This window comes from Schistocerca serialis, chromosome 8 (genome assembly GCF_023864345.2).
Source record: "Schistocerca serialis cubense isolate TAMUIC-IGC-003099 chromosome 8, iqSchSeri2.2, whole genome shotgun sequence".
In the NCBI taxonomy this organism is placed as follows: domain Eukaryota; kingdom Metazoa; phylum Arthropoda; class Insecta; order Orthoptera; family Acrididae; genus Schistocerca; species Schistocerca serialis.
In genome coordinates, this window is record NC_064645.1 from 273,814,463 (window position 1) to 273,834,945 (window position 20,483).

General features: G+C 38.3%; 1 protein-coding gene across 3 annotated transcripts in view; it reads right to left on the reverse strand.

Annotated features, from left to right (window-relative positions):
* The window catches only part of LOC126416275 (E3 ubiquitin-protein ligase rnf8-like), a 137,267-nt gene that overhangs the window by 60,123 nt on the left and 56,661 nt on the right, over positions 1 to 20,483 (reverse strand). For 2 of the 3 annotated variants that reach the window (XM_050083912.1, XM_050083913.1), the window contains exons 6-7: positions 17,994 to 18,143; positions 13,156 to 13,312 (exon numbers count right to left, since the gene is read on the reverse strand). In XM_050083912.1, the coding sequence (XP_049939869.1) occupies positions 13,156 to 13,312; positions 17,994 to 18,143 (307 nt within the window). The remainder of the gene's footprint in view (positions 1 to 13,155; positions 13,313 to 17,993; positions 18,144 to 20,483) is intronic. The other variant, XM_050083914.1, reaches the window with a different exon arrangement.

Genomic DNA, 20,483 nt, shown 5'->3' on the forward strand with positions numbered 1-20,483 from the left:
TGGAGAGCTGCATCAAACCAGTTTCTGGACTGAAGACCACAACCACACAAAACTTAATGGACAGGGGAGTGATCAACCTCAGTATTTTCAAAGCATGATACAGTGCAAATAGTGATGTTTCATCAAAATTTATTAAAATTAGTGTATTTCAGTGAAATTTATTACTTATGTGCTAAAATATCTGAATGTAGAGGTGCTAGGCATTTACCGTTTTTAATATATCTTCAATTATATGTGAAATCGTCACATAAAGATGACAAAAGAGAGAAAATTATGTCTGTCAACAAAGACTTGTTTCATAATTACATATTGGTAGATACAACATTCTGCTAACCTGCCCAATACACACATTTATGCACTAGTGTGTTACCAAGGAGTAGATAAGATACATCTCTGTGATATTTTACATCACTGAAAAGTGAACACTGAGAAATGCATCTCTGCCACAGGAACTGTTCAAGCTTTTAGAAGATCAAAATGACGCACGAAGTTATATAGGCCTAAGTCATAATGTGTCCAATATGAAACTATATTCCTATAGTACATAATCAATACTGGAGGTATCAGACCCGATGATGTCGAATTCATTTCCTCTGCTACCTCGGGTGACAGTTGATATGTCCAGCACCAAAATACAAAGAAATTGGCAGCACTTTTGTTGTTAACTGTTTTCCATACAGATTTTGTTAGCTACTGAGCTACCGAAGAACGACTCACGCCCGTTACTCACAGTTTTACTTCTGCCAGTATCTCGTCTCCTACCCTCCAAACTTTACAGAAGCTCTCCTGCGAAGAGCACTTGCCCGCGAAAGGCAAAGGTCCCAAGTTCGAGTCTCAGTCGGGCACACAGTTTTAATCTGCCAGGAAGTTTCATATCAGTGCCACACTCCGCTGCAGAGTGAAAATCTCATTCTGGAAACATCCCCAGGCTGTGGCTAAGCCATGTCTCCGCTATATCCTTTCTTTCAGGAGTGCTAGTTCTGCAAGGTTCGCAGGAGAGCTTCTGTAAAGTTTGGAAGGTAGGAGGCGAGATACTGGCAGAAAAAAAGCTGTGCGTACCGGGCGTGAGTTGTGCTTCGGTAGCTCAGTTGGTAGAGCACTTGCCTGCGAAAGGCAAAGGTCCCGAGTTCGAGTCTCGGTCGGGCACACAGTTTTAATCTGCCAGGAAGTTTCATATCAGCGCACACTCCGCTGCAGAGTGAAAATCTCAGTCTGAATAATGATCGGATTTCAAGAGAGTTTTTTACAGATATCAGGGTATAAAATTCTAATTTGTGTAGCTCTTGGCTTCAGATGCTTCGGACTGTGGTTTAGGACACCTTAGGTCATAACATTATTTTAACAATAGGAATGGGGTAGCTTTTGTCAAATTTATGAAAATAAAAGTTGCTACGCACTATATAGTGGAGATGCTGAGTCGCAGATAGGCACAACAAAAAGACTGTCATATATAAAGCTTTTGGCCAGTAAAGCCTTCGTCAAAAATAGACCACACACACACACACACACACACACACACACACACACACACACACACACACACAAATGTGACACACACACACACACAATGCACACAAATGAAACACACACACAAAACTGCAGTCTCAGGCAACTGAAACCACATTGTGACAGTCTTTTTGTTTTGCCTATCTGTGACTCAGCATTTCCACTATATGGTGAGTAGCAGCTTTCCTTTTCATAATACATTACATTATGAATTTTCCATTGTTTGATTTTTGTTAAATTTATATTGTCATACAATCCAAGAAATTATGCCTCTATCAAGAGGACAGCTCTTTGCGGTTTGGACGTCTGAAAGATTTGGCTATTTACTGCCTAGTTATAGACATTGCCATCTCTAATTAAAAGTAAAATGTTGGTGCACAGACACACAGACTTACCATGCCTGCATTCAACTTACAAGATTCTGATTTAGAAGTACGAGGGCGTGCTCAAAAGCAATGTTTCCAATTTTTGTATTTGAAAACTCAAAGCTTTTTAAATAAAACAAACTTTATTAACATTGTACATCTTTATTCTTCACATCTACATATTTATTTCTCAACATCACTTTGTCAACAAACACTTTTTCCCCATGAGAGACCAGTTTGTTGATACTGTCACTTTAGAATGTTTGACTTTGTTGACAGTGCCATAACCTCACCTCTGCTTGCAAAGCTTCATCACTATCAAAGTGAAGTCCTCAACAGTTCCCTTTAAATTTAGGAACCAGATGATAATTGGCACCAAGTCCAGACTGTATGGAGGACAAAGACAATAGTGAACCCACGGAGTCAGATTGCTGCCAATATCACAACACTCGTGTACGGTCTGGCATTTGCCATGCTGAAGTAAACGGTGCTCTAGGTGTGCACGAAATCTTTGAATACATGCTTTCGGTTTTGTGAGGGTTCCTCACACACTGGCATAGTTATGTTATACATAGTCATGTGACATGCTACAATTCAGAACCCTCTAGTGGCAGAAGTTTGCAACTTGTATCAAAAAGCAGAAAAGTCAACCACATAATATGTTTGATATGTAGTATCTCAACTGAAACTGAGAACAGAACAAAAAATTCAGACACATTAATTTTCAGCACATATTCATATTTAATGTCAAACAGATATAAAATGTTATTCTATATCTGCATCAGAATAATGATGTGACTGATGCTAGTCGTGTTGAGGACAATTACCACAGCAACAACCAATCAAATAATGAACTTCACCATATCTTCTGTTCTGTTCCCCATAACATTGCTCTGCTACTTCAGGTGACAGCTGTCACTGTCAGTTGCAGATGATGCTCGTGGCCAGTAACTTAACAGGGATTCATTTTTGTTGTTTGTATTATTTATCTGTGCAGACTGCTAATTTTCCTGACAGAATTTGCTAAACTAATTGCAAATTTGTGCAGAAAAGTGATAAGATGATTAGCACTCTGCTAAGCAAACCAATTACTGCACACTGGTTGGCAGCAAGTGAATACATACAGATTGTTCTGCCAAGTAGTTGCTGCAGCACCTCATATCATGCTAGACTAGCAACCAATCCGCTATTTTGATCAAGGTAGAGTTGTACTGTCTGGACAACTTGTGGGAATGGAGGAGGAAAATGAAATAAATAATAATAATAATAATAATAATAATAATAATAATGAAAAAAGATTCCACTAGGATGAGAACCAGTAAATTCTTTTTATGAAGACTGATGTATTCAATAAAAATAAGAGGTACTTCACTCCCACTCCACGTAACGATAGCTGTAGGAAACACAGAAGTATCAGTTGAGATTGAAAGAAATTCCTCCCACGGGTGTGATTGGTAAAATCCTAATGGTAAACTGCCAAAGAATTCACAACAAAGGGCCACAGTTGGAAGACTGAGGAAAAGCAGTGAAGCTCACATAATACTAGGATAGCAAGCTGGTTGAAACATTAAATTGATAGCAGTGAGATTCTTGGGGAAAATTTAACTGTATATCAAAAGGATAGGCAAATGGGGAAAGGCAGTCATGTATTTGTCGCAGTAGACAAGAAACCAAGGTAGAAATTGAAGCTGAATGCGAGACTGTTTGGGCAAGACTCAGTATCAGGGATAGGCATAAAATGATAATTTGATGCTTTATTGCATACCAGACTCATCTCCTGATGTAACCGAAAACTTTAAAAGAAAACCTCAGTTATCTTGTATGTAAGAAACCTAATCATACTGTAATCATCAGTGGAGACTTTAATCAACCAACAATTAATTGGGAAAATTACAGTTTTGTTAGTTGTGAGCTTGATAAACATCCTGCGAAACTTTATTAAAAGCCTTCTCTGAAAACTACCTAGAACAGTTATTTAGGAACCCCACTCATGATGGAAATATATTGGTTCTAATGGCAACAAACAGACCTGAGCATTTAGAGGAACTCTGGCTCAAATTTGAAAGAATAGTTGAACATACACTGGATAGATATGTAGCCAACAGAACAGTTCATAATGGGAGGTAATCTCCATGGTGTACAGTCACTGTAAAGGAACTTCTAAAGAAACACAGATTGCTGCATAATAGTTGTAAAACAAAGCATAGGGCTACAGATAGAGAGATGTTGAATGAAATGCATTTGGCTGTCAAGACCGCATTGCATTATACATTCAATGACTACCATAGTGGAATACTTTCAAGTGATCTTTCACAGAACACAAAGAAATTCTGGTTGTAAGTCAAGACTGTTAGAGGCACCAAAGTTAGTGTCCAGATCCTAGTGAATGAGACTGGGACTGAAACTTAGGGTAGCAAAGCAAACGCTGAAATGCTTAACTTCATTTTTAAATGTTCCTTTAAAAAGGAAATCCCAGGAGAACTGCCCCAATTTAAACCTCAACCCACTGAAAAAATGAATGAAATAAGTATTAGTGTCAGTGGTGTTGAAAAACAGCTGAAACTGTTAAAATTGAACAAAGCTCCAGGGTCCGATGGAATCCCTTTCAGATTCTGTACTAAATTTGTGGCTAACTTAGCCCCTTGTCCAAGTATAATCTGTCGTAGATTCCTCAAACAAAAGCTGTGCCCAGTTCTTCAAAAAAAGGCACAGATCACACCCGTGTACAAGAAGTGATCCAGCAAACTACCATCTAACATCCCTGACATCGATTTGTTGTAGAATCTTAGACCATATTCTGAGCTCAAACATAATAGGGTATCTTGAACAGAATGGCCTCCTCAATGCCAACCAGTATGGATTTCAAAAACATCAATCATATGAAACCCAACTCGCACTTTTCTCACAACATACTAAAATCTTTAGAGCAAGACAGTTCGGTAGATGCTGTACTCTTTGATTTCAGAAAAGCACCTGACTCAGTACCACACCTACACTTATAGTCAATGGTACAATGGTACAATGATATGGGGTATGAAGTTAAATTTGTGACTGGATTGAGGACTTTTTGGTAGGAAGGATGCAGCATGTTGTCTTTGATAGAGAAGTAACTTCGTGTGTGCCCCAGGGGTGTGTTGGGACCTATGCTCTTCATATTGCATATTAATGACTTTGCAGGCAATATTAACAGTAAAATCACGCTTCTTGCAGATGATCAGTTATCTGTAATGAAGTACAATCTGAAAGATGCTGTATAGATATACAGTCAGATCTTGGTCAGATTTTAAAGTGGTGGAGAGATTGGCAACATGCTTCAAATGTTCACAAATGTAAAATTTTGCACTTCACAAAATGAAAAAACGAAATATCCTATAACCACAACATCACTGAGTCAATGTTGGAATCGGCCAACTCATGCATCACACACATACCTGGATGTAGCACTTTGAAGGGATACGAAATGGAATGATCACACAGGTTCAGTCACGGGTAAATCACGCGGTCAACTTCGGTTTACTGGTATAATATTGGGGAAGTGCAATCAATCTGCGAAATAAATTGCTTACAAATCAGTCATGCGACCAGATCTAGAATGTTGCTCAAGTGTGTGGGACCCATAGCAGATAGATCTAACAGGGGATATTGAATGTATACAGAGAAGGGCAGCATGAAAGGGCACAGGTTGGTTTAATCTGTGGGAGACTGTCACAGAAATACTGACGGAAATGAACTGGAAGATATATGTAAACTATCCCAAGAAAGTCTATTGACAAAGTTTCAAGAACCAGCTTTAAATGATTACTCTAGAAATACATTACAACCTCTTATGTATTGCTCATATATGGACTGTGAAGATACGATTAGAATAATTACTGCATGCACAGATGCATTCAATCACTCATTATTCCTGCACTCCATGCGTGAATGGAACAGGAAGGAACCTTAATAATTGGTATACTGCACCTCATAGTGGTTGGTTGGTTGGTTTGGGGAAGGAGACCAGACAGCGTGGTCATCGGTCTCATTGGATTAGGGAAGGATGGGGAAGGAAGTCGGCCGTGCCCTTTCAGAGGAACCATCCCGGCATTTGCCTGGAGTGATTTAGGGAAATCACGGAAAACCTAAATCAGGATGGCCGGATGCGGGATTGAACCGTCGTCCTTCCGAATGCGAGTCCAGTATCTAACCACTGCGCCACCTCGCTCGGTGCACCTCATAGTGGTTTTCAGAGAATAGGTGTATATGTAGAACTGTGAAAATGGTAATATGATGGAAGAGGATATGATTTTGTGGATGGATATCTCGGTTAGGAGAACATGGAGAACATCTATGAGTATTATACTGTATATACCACAAAAGTACAGGGTTTATTCATTCTGGACATACTAAGCTGATTCAAGGACTAGGTTTTCCACAAAATTCTGCCATTTTTAAAATAAGCCTCATCTGACAAAATGGATTATGTAATTCATATTCCTACTTACAAGATGAGGTGTCAGATGTATCCCACTACAACAAAAATTTTTCTTATCATAAAATACATCTTTGAACATTGCTAGTAACATCGAAGAATTCTTTGCCGAGGCAAGTCACATTTCTTCACCAACCTCTGAAAGTGATTACAGAAACTGCGTACACTGAGTACACTTGCTGTCCAAAAGATTGTAAAAATGCGTAAACTGTTATACAATATGTAATAGTTTAGAATCAATTATACACTTATTTCTTGGAATTTTAGAAGAAAGAACTGAAGAAAGAATTGTAAGAATGGGTGTGTTTAGTTCCAGGAAATGGAGAGAGTAACACAAACATAGATGATTAAGACAGGAGACATTAACATTGGAGGATAGAGGTTTAATGATATTTTCTCTTTTTATTTCTTTACTAAGACTGTACCTCATCTAAAGACTTTCCTGTTAATTCACCCCATAAAGGAATCTGTAAATCAAAGGTGTCAAATTTGGAGCACTTAAATGATATTTGTGTGGCCCATGCTGCCAATACAACAGTATGTAAATATAGTATCGCCTTATGCACAGGCACACAAAATCCAACTAGCAATTAATATTTTGCCAGATGACTCCCACAACAGACCCAGAGAGGATAAAACAAGATTCCTCAAAATGTGCTCCATTTATGCCCACAGAACAACATTCTTTGATTTGGAGCAAGAAGAAGATGAAGATGAAGAAGAAGAAGAAGAAGAAGAGTTCGACTTCACTGCTGCACACTCAAGTGCATACAATAGATCAATCTTTGTCAGACTTTGTCAGTACAGTCGGTCATCATACCATTGCTCCCTATATATTAAACGTATTTGCTATTCCAAATACGGACAACCATCAGCTGTAGAATGGAATGATGACAATGAAACTTTGAACTGGACCAGGGCTTGAACCCAGATTTCCTGCTGATTATGAGCAATTGCCTAACCATTTGGCTATCCGTGAATCACTCTTGGCCAGACCAAAACTTCCGTAAGCCGTCGGCCATGCGTCTCCAATCTGTACCCATACATCCACTATGTATATTCCCCTACAGGTGAGACATTTTGCTTGAAAGTCACTTGCCTGGTGTTGACTGATTAATGTGATATTGCCTGTATTATTCTCAATTACGATGCAACTACAGCCATTATGAAATACTTTTAAAAGTACTCACAATTGCAAAAAAAATGGTTCAAATGGCTCTGAGCACTATGGGACTCAACATCTTAGGTCATAAGTCCCCTAGAACTTAGAACTACTTAAACCTAACTAACCTAAGGACATCTCACACACACACCCATGCCCGAGGCAGGATTCGAACCTGCGACCTTAGCAGTCCCGCGGTTCCGAACTGCAGCGCCAGAACCGCACGGCCACCGCAGCCGGCGCAATTGCAAATATGGACAACCATCATGCATGTCCAATCTAACAGGCACTGCAGTGACTGCAGCCGTTAATGAAATACATTAAATGTATTCATAATTGCGAACATGGACAACCATCAGGCGTAGAAGGGAATAATGACAATGAAAATTTGTGCCTAGATTTCCCACTTATTGCGAGCAGTCGCCTAACCATTTGGTTATCCATGCACAACTCACCCAAACTTCCTCACGTCGTCAGCCATGCATCTACAATCTGTATTCATATATCCATTATGTATATTCTCGTACAGGTGAGACATTTTACTTAAAAATTGCTTGCCCAGTGTTGGCGGGTACAGGCTGTAGATGCAGGGTTGACGACATATGGACTTTGCATCTGGCCGTGAGTCATGCACAGATAGCCAAATGGTAAAGCGAGTCCCAGTCCGGCACAACGTTTCACTGTCACCATTCCATTCTAGAGCTGATGATTGTCCTTATTCGCAATTGTGAATATATTTAATGTATAGGGAGCAATTATTATGCATGTCAAAAGGCATTCTGCATTGTAATTCAGATTAACACAGGCACTGCAATATCATATTTATCAGCTGACACCAGGCAGGTGACTTTCAAGTAAGTTGTCTCACCCACACAGGAATAAGCATAATGAGTGCACGAGTACAGATTGTAGAAGCATGGTTGATGACATAAGGAAGTTTGGGTGAGTCATATATGGATAGCCAAATGGTAAGGCGACTGCTCTTGAGAAGTGGGAAATCCCAGTTTGAGTCCTGGTCATTCTCAAGATTCCATTCTACAGCTGATGGTTGTCCACGCGAATACATTTAATGTATTTCATTATGGCTGTGGTCGCTGCAATGCCTGTTCCTTTGGACACGTATGCATGTCCAAATGAACTTTGCATTGTAATTCAGGATAACATAGGCACTTCAATATCTTATTTTGCTCCCTAGGTCTCCTCAAAATATCTTTACAAATCTGTAGTCCTTCATGACTATGATGTCACAATGTTTTCCACACATGTCAGCAGCATCATTCAAACAGTTGTGATATATATTTTCTACTTCTGCAGCATGGTGAGTAGTGGTATTCCACGGCCCACTGAACTTACACACGGTCTTAGTTCATTTTTGTACCCCTCCTCCCCTTCATTTGTTTTTTACAATCATTTGCTTGGATAGACATGTGATGAATACAAACTGTTAAAATAAATGAACAAACATTCAGATTGTTAAAGCACTAGAATGTTTTTATAAAAGGTAACATATTTCTTGAACATAAAAAATGGGAACTGGACAAATTTATAACTGTTTTCCACAATGAAAAAATAATGTCTTTCCACTCATCAAACAAATCATTTCGTACAAGGCTAAAAGTTTATTGATGTAGTTGTATCACATGAAGTGGGATGAGAAGGAAGTAAAGCTAGGCCTCTGCAGGGTGCAGGAGGGTGAGAAAGAGAATTTTTTCTCTTCATCCAGTGCTGGTACCAACTTGGGTGCCACATGCCATCAGTGGCTATGGCAGAAATGGCAAACATAAGCAATGTTTTGTGAAAGCATGGTATGTGATGTTCATGTTCAAATGTAGTAATGAATATGACAGAGATGGATAAGGGGTAGCTTCATTGCTAATTATTTTATTAATTACTATGGGACACTCATTCATCACACAGCTATAATACAGAAATGTTCAAGCTTCTGGACCAGTGACTTCCTCCTCCTGACAGAAGGGTTGAAGTTGAAGGGAGAGGTAGGGGAGATTTGCTGGTTGGAATGAGGGGACAATCAGTCTTTCCTTCTCAACCTGTCAGGCAAGTCGCCAGTGACCTGGACTTCAAAGAATGAGTCACTGTCTGTGAAAGCTTGCACATTTTTTTAACCTTTCTCCTGCTGCCACATTATGAGTGGATTTTTTATCTATCTATCTAGCAGTATTTGTACAAGTCCATCACAGGTTTCTAAACAAACATATGGTGCAGCACTCCTAGTTAGATACACAAACTTTGAAGAAGATTACTGAAATGGGGAGTGATCACAATCTCCTGTACTCTGTAGTTTTTGTGGGTACCCTGAACCTGGTGGTGCTCTCTACTGGCAAATGCCTTCAGCTCTAAAATCTTACCTATATATAGTCTTCTTACCTGAATATAAAAGCTATCATTACTGGGTGCTTCCTGATATCTGCACCAGTATTAATATGTGCTCTGTTTCAGAAAATGTTCTGTGAAAGAGCAGCTCTGTACATTAGGGATGTCAGATGTGCACATTTGTAAATGTTTACTTTGATCGACATCTGAACATTGAATGCCAATAATAATCGTCCCCAAAACATCAATGTTAAATAGCAAATTTATAGAATGCCAAAAAAACATCTAATATCATACTTATGACTCAATAAATATAGATTAGGTAGGAAATAATTCATATTAATGGATGACAACAGAGCATAACAAAAAGAGAGAACTACTTCAGTATGTCTGCACCTTCCACTGCAACTTATACAAAGGACTGGAAGAAACACAGGGGCCATCAGTGACAGCAGACACCTCTGACATATCAGCAGTATGTCTAGCAGAAGTAAGGAACACAAATAAATAGAAGACGGAACACAAAGTAGAAGGGCATGACGGCCTCTTGACTGAGGCACCTTCACAATACGTGTGTAGCATGGCGACATACCAACAAATTGGAGCAAGGTGAAAATACAGTGGAACCTCATAAAGTCAGCATAATTCGTTCCAGAATATTACTCATAGTGTGAAACACTCGTTAAGCGAAACAATTTACCCTACATAAATTAATGTAAAATACGATAATGCGTTCTATGCAGAAAAAGTACTAAATGTTTTACCTCATCCATGCCATTTATTCAAAGAAAATTATACATACAATATTATGTACTTTATTATTCACAATATATAACTAATTCTTTTCTACTAGGAAGCTATCTATAGTCATTGGTTTGTGCGAAACACTCGTTAAGCGAAACAATTTACCCTACATAAATTAATGTAAAATACGATAATGCGTTCTATGCAGAAAAAGTACTAAATGTTTTACCTCATCCATGCCATTTATTCAAAGAAAATTATACATACAATATTATGTACTTTATTATTCACAATATATAACTAATTCTTTTTTACTAGGAAGCTATCTATAGTCATTTGTTTCTGCCGGCACTTTAACACTTGGTGAAAATGCCACATGGCATTATTGTCACATTTGTAGCACGTGTAGCCACTGCTTTATTGTGGTGATAATTTTCAATGTACGATAAAACTGATTCCCATGGTTTCAGCATTTCTCTTATTGTGCAAAAGATTGCCGCTTTGCTGTTACCGCCGCCTCCTCCCCCTCCTCCACTGAAGAACTCTTCTCCACAATTTCCTGCTGTGAAATACACTGCAACTCCATAAGATCTCAAGTGATCATTTCTTTGGTGTGAACTTCCACAAGCTCATTGGTATCATTGTTATCCATTTCTAGCCCGAAGCCCTGGCTGAAGAGACAATATCACTGACTACAAGCTCCAACTCAAACACCTCAGAGTCACATTTGACAATGCACTCTGGCCAAAGCTTCTTCCAGGCAGAAGAGAGAGATCTCACGGTAACCCCTTCCCACATCTTTTAGATCATTTGATGCAGTCAATGATGTTGAAGTGATATTTCCAAAACACACTGAGAGTGAGCTTGGTAACTTCAGTCAACTCAAAGCCTTGCTCAAAGAGTGCTTTAGTGTAGAGCTTCTTAAAGTTAGGAGTAATCTGCTGGTCCATAAGCCAGAGTAACAGAGGGGTGTCGGGAGACAGAAATTAGATCTTGATGAATTGAAATTCTACAAGGAGATGGTCTTATAGGCCTGGAGAATGGGCAGGAATGTTTTCCATAACAAGTAAGACAAGGAGTGGCCGATTCATCTCAAGCAAATATTTTTTCACCAAAGGACCAAATACTTCATTGATACACTTCATTGATACAATCACAAAAAAGATCATGTGTCATCTGAGCCTTATTGTTGGACCTCCACATCACATTTAACCAGTTTTTTTGGACTTTACACTCTTGAGGGCTCACAGAGTTTCTGAATGGTAAACAAGCAGCGGTTTAATTTACAAATCACCACTTGCATTGGCATAGAATAGCAGTGTGAGACGGTGTTTCATTAGCTTGTAACCAGGATATGCATTCTCCTCTGCCGTTATAAAGGTACACTTTGGCATTTTTTTCCAGAATAGACCCATCTCGTCACGATTAAAACCCTGTTACGGCAGATAACCCTCAGAATCTACAAGTATCTTGAAGTTGGTGATGAAGTTCTCTGCTGCCTTTGTGTCAAAGCTGACTGCTTCGCCATGCCTCACAATGCTATGGATGCCATAAACACTTCTTTGGCCACTGATGAGCCTAGAGTCTTCTTAACGAGGTCAGCAAAAATCATTCTCACTCTCTCACCAATGATGTTCTCATTAATAGTGTTGCCTTGCAATTGCTTTTCATTTATCCATACAAGGAGCAACCTTTCGACGTCATCCAGAAAATGAAACCATTGTTTAGATACTCTTGTCACTCCCTTTGAAGCATCTATCTCCTTAATCTTGTCCTTATTCTTGATGATAGTACAAACAGCTGATGTAGACCAGTCGTATGGGCATGCTAAATCATCAATGCTCACACCACATTTGCATTTTTAAATTATTTTACTTTTCATTTCTAAGGTCATTTTCTTTCCCTTATGGTCGTCTTATTGCGGCTTTATCTTTGGGGACATTTATAAAAAGGTTATTAAAATTTGCACAAAAAAAAGAAAAAACAAACAAAACACAAAACTATGTGAACACAAGTTTAGAAAAATGTGTGATCTCAAGTTGCACTAAGATGGTAGCAGAAAGAGAGGTAAACCCAGACTAAAGTAAGAACTAAAGACATTGTTCATATACCGCTGCTGACACAGAAAAGTGTTCATATTGTTGAATATTTCCCCCACCACGCGTGAATAGCTGGTGACATCACACTAAATCATCACTCATTATATGAAAATTGCTTGTTAAGTGAATCAATTTTTTTTTTTTTTTTTTTTTTTTTTTTTTACAATTTGTTTTGCTTGTTATGAGAATTGCATATTACGGGAGGCATTTGTTAAGCAAGGTTCCACTGCGATATCAAAGTAATCATTGTAGACATCACCAACAGCGATTCCACAGTCATATGATAAGGTGTGAAGTGCCAGTTTTGAGTTTGATACATAGGGACTGTACTTAATTGAAGATGACTATGTCACTGTTCTCCTGATTTCCGCCTGTTAGTGTGTGGTGTTAAAAAGAAATTTGCATCAAATTCTGATGATTAGCAAATGTTTATCTGAATCATCTGATAATAGCAGATATAATAAAGAAATACTGTACCTTTTATCTCATTTTCAATTGCAGCCTTGTCATGATGCAAGTTTTCCAATGCTTCTTTAAGGCGACGTTTTGCTGCCTCCTCCCGCTCATCAACATCCCGCAACAGACTTTCCATGAGCATCTGATTGTTTTCCTCCCGTTTTTTCCCTTCTTCTTCCTGAATTTAACCACAAACATTCAAACATAAAATGGAGAAAGTCACCTTCTTCAGCAGTTACATTCTACATAATTAAAGTTAAACACTTAAAACTCAATTTAATGGTGTTTAAAACATATGTCAGTAGTGACCTGCCCTCCCAAAATTATTCTTTGCATTCTTGTTTTTATGCAGTTGTTTACACAGTTTACACTGTTGTTATCATTGTTGTTGGGTACTCTTTAGTTAAGGACATAGTAAGAATAATGATTCAGACATTGTACTTCTGCAAGAGTTCTTCGGCAGATGTTTAAAATGGCATGTAATTTCACATAATCCTGTGGTTCCTTCCTGCTGTGTCTTTTTGAGCATGTGTTTCTTCTGTTATTGAAGTTTTGTACACTACAGAACACTCAGCCATATTTTCATAGTTTTGTAGTACTTAACAGTATTTCATTCAATAGCAGAAATTAATCCAATACACACAGTATTACACATTTCTTAGAACTGGAGAAATTAGTTAACATACACGGAAGGACCAAAAAATAACTGGGATCATAATGATACAGTTGCTTGCTTGTAGGACCAGGTTTCGCTGATAGAAGGCTATTGTAGGACTTCTCCTGAGTCATTCTGCCAGACGGTGACACCAGACAGAGACTAGTGTGGTTTCTCTGGCAGTTCTGAGAGTGTGCATACAGTGCAGACATGACAAGAGAAAATGGCTACTGCTTACGAACAACACGTGGGTGTGAAATTTTGTTTTTTGCTTGGCAAGAATGCAGTGGAAACTGTTGTGATGATGCAAACAGCTTACAAAGAACATTCTCTTAATAAAATTCAAGTGTACAAATGGTTTTCTTGGTTTAAAAAGGGAGAAATGGCCACTGAAATCAGCCTCATTCCAGTCGCCCTTCAATTGTTCAAAGCGAGGACAAAATCCGTGATCTGATCAATCAAGATCGATGCAGCTCAAGGACTTATCTGCTCTGTCCTGGAGCTCAATTCAGAGTATTTTGACCACTGATTTGGGAATGCAAAGAGTGACAGCAAAGCTGAGACTTCTCACACATGGTCAAAGGGATCACCGTGTTCAGGCCTGTCATGAAAGGAACGATAAATTCAAAGACAATCCAATTTTTTTTCAACAAAATCATCACAGGTGATGAGTCATGGTGTTATGGTTATGATCCAGAAAGGAAACAATAGTCAAGTCAATGAGTCAACTGGCTCACCCCATCCAAAAGAAGCTTGGCAGGTGAAATCGAACATGAAGACAATATTGATCTTTTTGACATCACAGGGATCGTACACTCAGTTTTTGTCCCTCAAATTCATACAGTAAACCAATAATTCTATTTGGAGATTATGAAAACACTTCACAGAGCTTTGGCGCGTATATGCCCAGCTTTGTGAAATTCCGTAATGTGATTTCTGTGCCATGAAAGTTTTCTGCACACACAGCTTGCAGTGCTTGCCAGTTTTTGGCCTTGATGGACTACCATCTTGATCACTGCATCCTATTCGCCAGATTTAGCACCCTTGGACTTCTTCCTGTTCCTGTGGACTTGAAAGGGAAGCAATTTGCCGATGTCAAACATGTAAAATGCAATGTCATGAAGGTGCTAGCAGGTATCAAAGAGGACTAATTTAAAAGGTACGTCCAACACTGGAATGAAAATTTGGACAAGTGCATTAATGCTAATGGAGAGTACTTTGAAAGATACTAACGTTGTATTTGAAAAACAATCAAGTCAAGGTGTATACGGGGACAAGGAAAAAAAATTCCCGAATTATTCCCGGATATCCCGTTTAAAAAATATGCTTTTTCCCAGGCGAAAATACACTTTTTCCGTGCTAAGTGACAGTACGTTTTCTGTAGATTTTCCCTCGGAACTGTAAAACTTATCAATCCTTTGAATGGTTAACGTTTTATACAATCGCGTAGAACTTCCCCGGGAAAAAAAAAGAAAAGACAGGGTAGAGAAGTTTTGGAAAGACCTTCGTTTTGCAGCAACATATACGCTGCATATTTTCGTATTACAAAAGTATAAATTCGAATTGCACCAAACACAGCGCGTTAAGTTTCCGGAGCGCTGAAACCGAGGTTGATATGTCCTTTTGTAAGCGAGTCATATCTCAAGCCACGAGATCTTGCCAGACGACGACAGCAGCTATTCAGAGCATAGGACACGTGTTTTAGTCAGCCAATAGCAACATCACTTGTTACATAGCGCGAACACACAAGAGGAAAAGTTAACGGTTTACATTGATGTACACAGTACCGTATATCTACAAGAAAAGCTAAGCTTTCACATATAATATTGGTCTCTAAGATTAACACGCTACAACAGAAGCTAAGATTTCACATGTAATATTGATCTTTTTTTGCGTGTGTTATACTTTAAGATACATCACACAAATGTGCCAGTAAATTTAAAATTATGACAATGTCTCGCGGCTCGAAATTTTTGTAAGTGGCTGGTCCTCAAACTGTTCAGTTTCGAACGCTCTGTGATTTAGATATCCATCCCACTTTCTCACACGTAACATAATTCATCTTGGGTAAAAAGAAATTTACTTTGAAAGTAACGCTTTTCTAACCACCGTTCGCAATACTATCTGGAGACTGTTAGAAATAGGTTCGATTTACCAGCTGCCAGAGAGCGCCAGAAAACAGACATTACTGGGCGTGTGCAACTGCAGTGGTGTAGGTAGCCCGCATGTTCGTATGTATAAAGCAATAAGAAAGCTTAGATTACACCATAAAAGAAACAGGGCATCAGAGGATACTCCAAAGAGCATCGGAATTTCGTAAACCATACTAAAATGCATAATTCAGCTTGAAGTGCAAATTGGCTTTTTCCAGATTCACAATGAAGCAGGTCTCATCTGATATTAAGCTTTTCAGTGTGGTTTTTGGGATGTAAATTTTCTTGGAGTACCAGTACTATACAATCTCATTTTTGGTTCTTTATTATGGCATAATGCCATACATGGCAAAAGATGATAACGTGCACTTGAAATTCAGCGAACAGTACTGTAGAATGAAACACTTCGTTTCAAATAAAATGATCGTCTCAGCGGAAAGATTAATCAAGCCAAATTTCTTTAGCAAACTTGCAAAAATAACTTCATTGTTCTGCAAGGCGATTAATGCTTGACTCCTACTAACTTGGAAGTAAAATAAAATCAGAAAACTGAAATAAATAATATTTTTGCCCTTCGTAATTATGTGAATGTATTTTAATTCACTTGATAGCTCACGGCCACAGAAATCAGTTTTGTTTTCATTTGACGTGGGAGCTGTAAACGAAGAGAAGCAGCGAAATCACTTAACGTAAACACGGCTCACATGCAGGTTAACCCCCTCCCCACTACAACTCTAACAACTCTGTGCAAGCGCGAATCTGGCAGCTAGGGCGCGCGAGAAAAATTTTTCTCGTTTGCATCTGGCTGCTTGCAGCTACTACCGATACAGCTAACAGCCAAACTACAAGTAGCGCCGTAGCGGGAAGCGGGAGAAGGTACTGCTTATACGTGAGTCAAATGCGCATGCGCAACAGACTGCTGGCAATTGGTCAAACGAACCTAATGTAAACAGTTGTGACATCATGCTCATAGCAAACAGGTCATTGTTACGAAGAATTACAGTCTGCGCCCTACGGCCTTTGACATATTTTTGCTATTTGCAGACGCTTGTGTGTGCACGGGGTTTCATTGTAAATTGCACATTTCCTTTGCCACTGAAGTTTTATTTTTTTCCCTCTCATTTATATTTTATTGCTGCAGTATCATTCTCCAGTAGCAGGATACAATAACGTTCTTTGCTAGAAAATCAATTCTGCAGTCAAAATTACAAAAATTTAACCGAAAGCTAAAACAATGAAAATTTCCCGGATTTTTCCCGGTTTTCTCCCAGATGAAAAAATTCCCGGGGTTTTCCCGGATTTCCTGGGTCGTATACACCCTGCAAGTACATGCTTCCTACAAAGAAATTCCAGTTATTTTTGGATCCCCCACCCCCCATACTAATGTACTTGTTGGCTGACAACAGACCTATAGCCACAGGGTCAAAACAAACAATGTACAAGAACCACAATTTCGATCAAAAGCCATGGGTCCTCAATGATGCAAAAACAACTATAGCCTGACAGTAGCAGATTTTGTAACAAGATTCTTCACTTTCTATCTTTGTGTCCTTTTTGTACTTGAAAAGAGATGTGTGACTCAAACATGTCAGTAATTCTGGATACTAACATACTCTCCTGCTGATTTTATTCATTATTACAGAAATACTGTACCTTTGTAATTTTACTTTCTGATTCTGTAGATTTCTATCCCTATCTGTGTGATGAGTCACAATATTACCTATAAATATTTCATTCTATAGCACTGTGGAGATAACTGGTTCTGAAGAATACCCATGGAGGTAGTAGTTGACAGGTTTCCAAGTAAAGCATCAGATGAAATGAAAACTGTTTTATAAGTATTGAGTCCATTGCTTATTTTAGTCTGCTCTGAATAGCAGTTATATCAATAAATTAAACTGCTAAGTAATATAGCTACAGCCCTAAGAATGTGTCACTGTTATCACAACTTTCATCAGCAAATGAGTGAGTATGAGCTTTCACTACAAAATTGGTTTTAAGACACACTGCTATTATCAGCATCAATGGTTATCAAGTAACAAACAAAGCACCTTAGGACCGCAGAGAGATGGAGAACTCACTAATCGTAATGTGCGAGTAGTCACTTCCTCCAGGTGACGAGCATTCTCGCCTTCTTGTTTTTCTTTCTCAGCCAGACGTGCTTTCATCGACTTCAACTTTCTCTTCAAAGTCAGTACCTCCTGTGAGAAATTATAAAATGAAAGAATAAATTCATAACGAAGACTTGGTAAAAGTCAGCTACCACAATACTAAATATTTTTCTCATCAAAAGTTATCTAAGACATAACTTTAACATGCTACAATCTATGTACATGATATTATTAGAACAGTAATATACTGCGTATGTCGTTATTACGGCCAAACCTTGCCTGTTGAATGACTGAAGGATCATTTGAACAAAAATAAATTTATTAAGAAGAAACCTCATATGTGATCTTCGAATTCAACATTTGTTATTGGACACAGTGTTACATTTTGTGACTGTAATTACAAGAAACACAAATTCTTTCAAAGTCTTATACAGGTCACCTATTATTTTTTCCCCTTTAAGTATCAGGTAATTACTGCTGATAGCACCACTTTTTATATATTTGCATTTTGTTTCACATACTTTTCTTACTTAATGTTTACTAAGAATTTATAGCAACTGAAAAAGAATGTGTGGTACTTCTAATAAAAAAATAATTATTACTGAACAGTGCCATCTCTAAGGCAACTATCCTTTTCATAGTTACATCTCTCTTCCTAGAACTATGGCTAAATGTTGTGTAAAGAAGGAATGGCTACTATGCAAAAAATGATACACACACAAATTCATACTGTTGGCCACAGCAGGATAATTATGTTATCCGGCAGCAAAAACAACATTACAGAATGTATCTTTGATTTCTTCAATACACTTAGTTTACAAAACCACACTACTGTGTCATTCACAGGAGTGCTGGAGAGCAGATTTGGGGTGGAGGGATGCCCTCTACTGCTGACCACCACCAAGGAGGTTTTCCAGCTGCACTGGCAAATTTATAACCTATCATAAATATACACACAAGCTATTTATTATTATTATTATTATTATTATTATTTTTTTTTTTTAAATGGCCCAGTCTACCAATTTCACAAATGACTGGTGCTGTGGATCACTCAGGTTATGATGGGTATGCGTAATATGACACAAAACCGCATAACTGTTTAAATGTTTTATTTCCTTTCAACAAAAGAGTATAAATCCAATTTCCATAATTTAATAAGAGACCAATATATCCCCCTGCTGAATGTTATTTATATTATTTTGGACAGGTCACCCCAAATGAGAGGGGGGGAGGGAAAAAAAGGAAGAAGGAGAAGAAGAAGAAGAAGATATTCTTCCTCATTACAGCACTCAAACTGGGCTTATGCCATTTTGCTCAAATGCAGTTGTCATTATTTCCTACTAGAGTAACACTATCTCATTTTTCCTATTTCTGGACCTAGTCTCCTTTTTCCAGAAGAGCGAATTTTTCGTGATAACAATTTATACTGAAGGACACACTGTAAGCAAACAGTTCAACATATGATGGTTGTTTAATGTGAAAAGTTTCACATGCCTTAGTGACTGAAAAATAGTTCGTCAAACTAGTTGAAGATAGATAGAGCCTTCCATCTCAAGCAGTGATGTTACAGTATTTGTGAGAAATGTCTATGCTTTGTAGGTCAAACTGACCTGGTACAACTACGAAAATTACTATTGTTTTTGTCAATGGGATCTTTAGTGTGTTTCACTATAATAAACTACGGAGTGACTATCCTTTATCAAATCAATTATAAAAAGAAAGTTAAAAACGCACTAAGAAAAGAATAGCCATTTACTGTGCATGCAAAGTGATATCTTTCACACACTTCTGGGCCATCATTGCATTTGGCTTACAAATGCAGAGGTGATAAATAAATTAAGTAATACCATGAAAATTGTGTTGACTTTCTTGTAATATTTCTGGCTTCTGTCTTCTACATACATCCAAAATGATGTCACTGGTGGATATATGAGTAATGAATGAATACCTAAATCAACAACTCTGAAAGGATGCACCCACCCACCCATACACACGCACACACGCACACACACACACACACACACACACACACACACACAGAGAGAGAGAGAGAGAGAGAGAGAGAGAGAGAGAGAGACAGGTCTTCAAACATTAGTCAATTTGTGTCTGCATCATAAAAATGTTAAATGTCAGTTTACAAGCCTAATTCTCACCATTTGCGGGAGGTGTTACTGTTTTGTTTCAGTATGAAGAAACCAGCAGCTGAGTCTCATCGACTGCTCTCAAGTACGTATGGTAAAGAAGCTATTAGTGAAAGAATATGTTGTGAGTGGTTTTTCTAATGCTTCAAAAATGGTGATTTTAACGTTGTAGACCGGCATAATGGTGGAAGAGAGAATGTTTGCGAAGATGCAGAATTGGAGACATTGCTGAGAAAAGACTCACGTCAAACTCAAGAAGAATTGGCACGATTAGTGGGAGAGACACAGC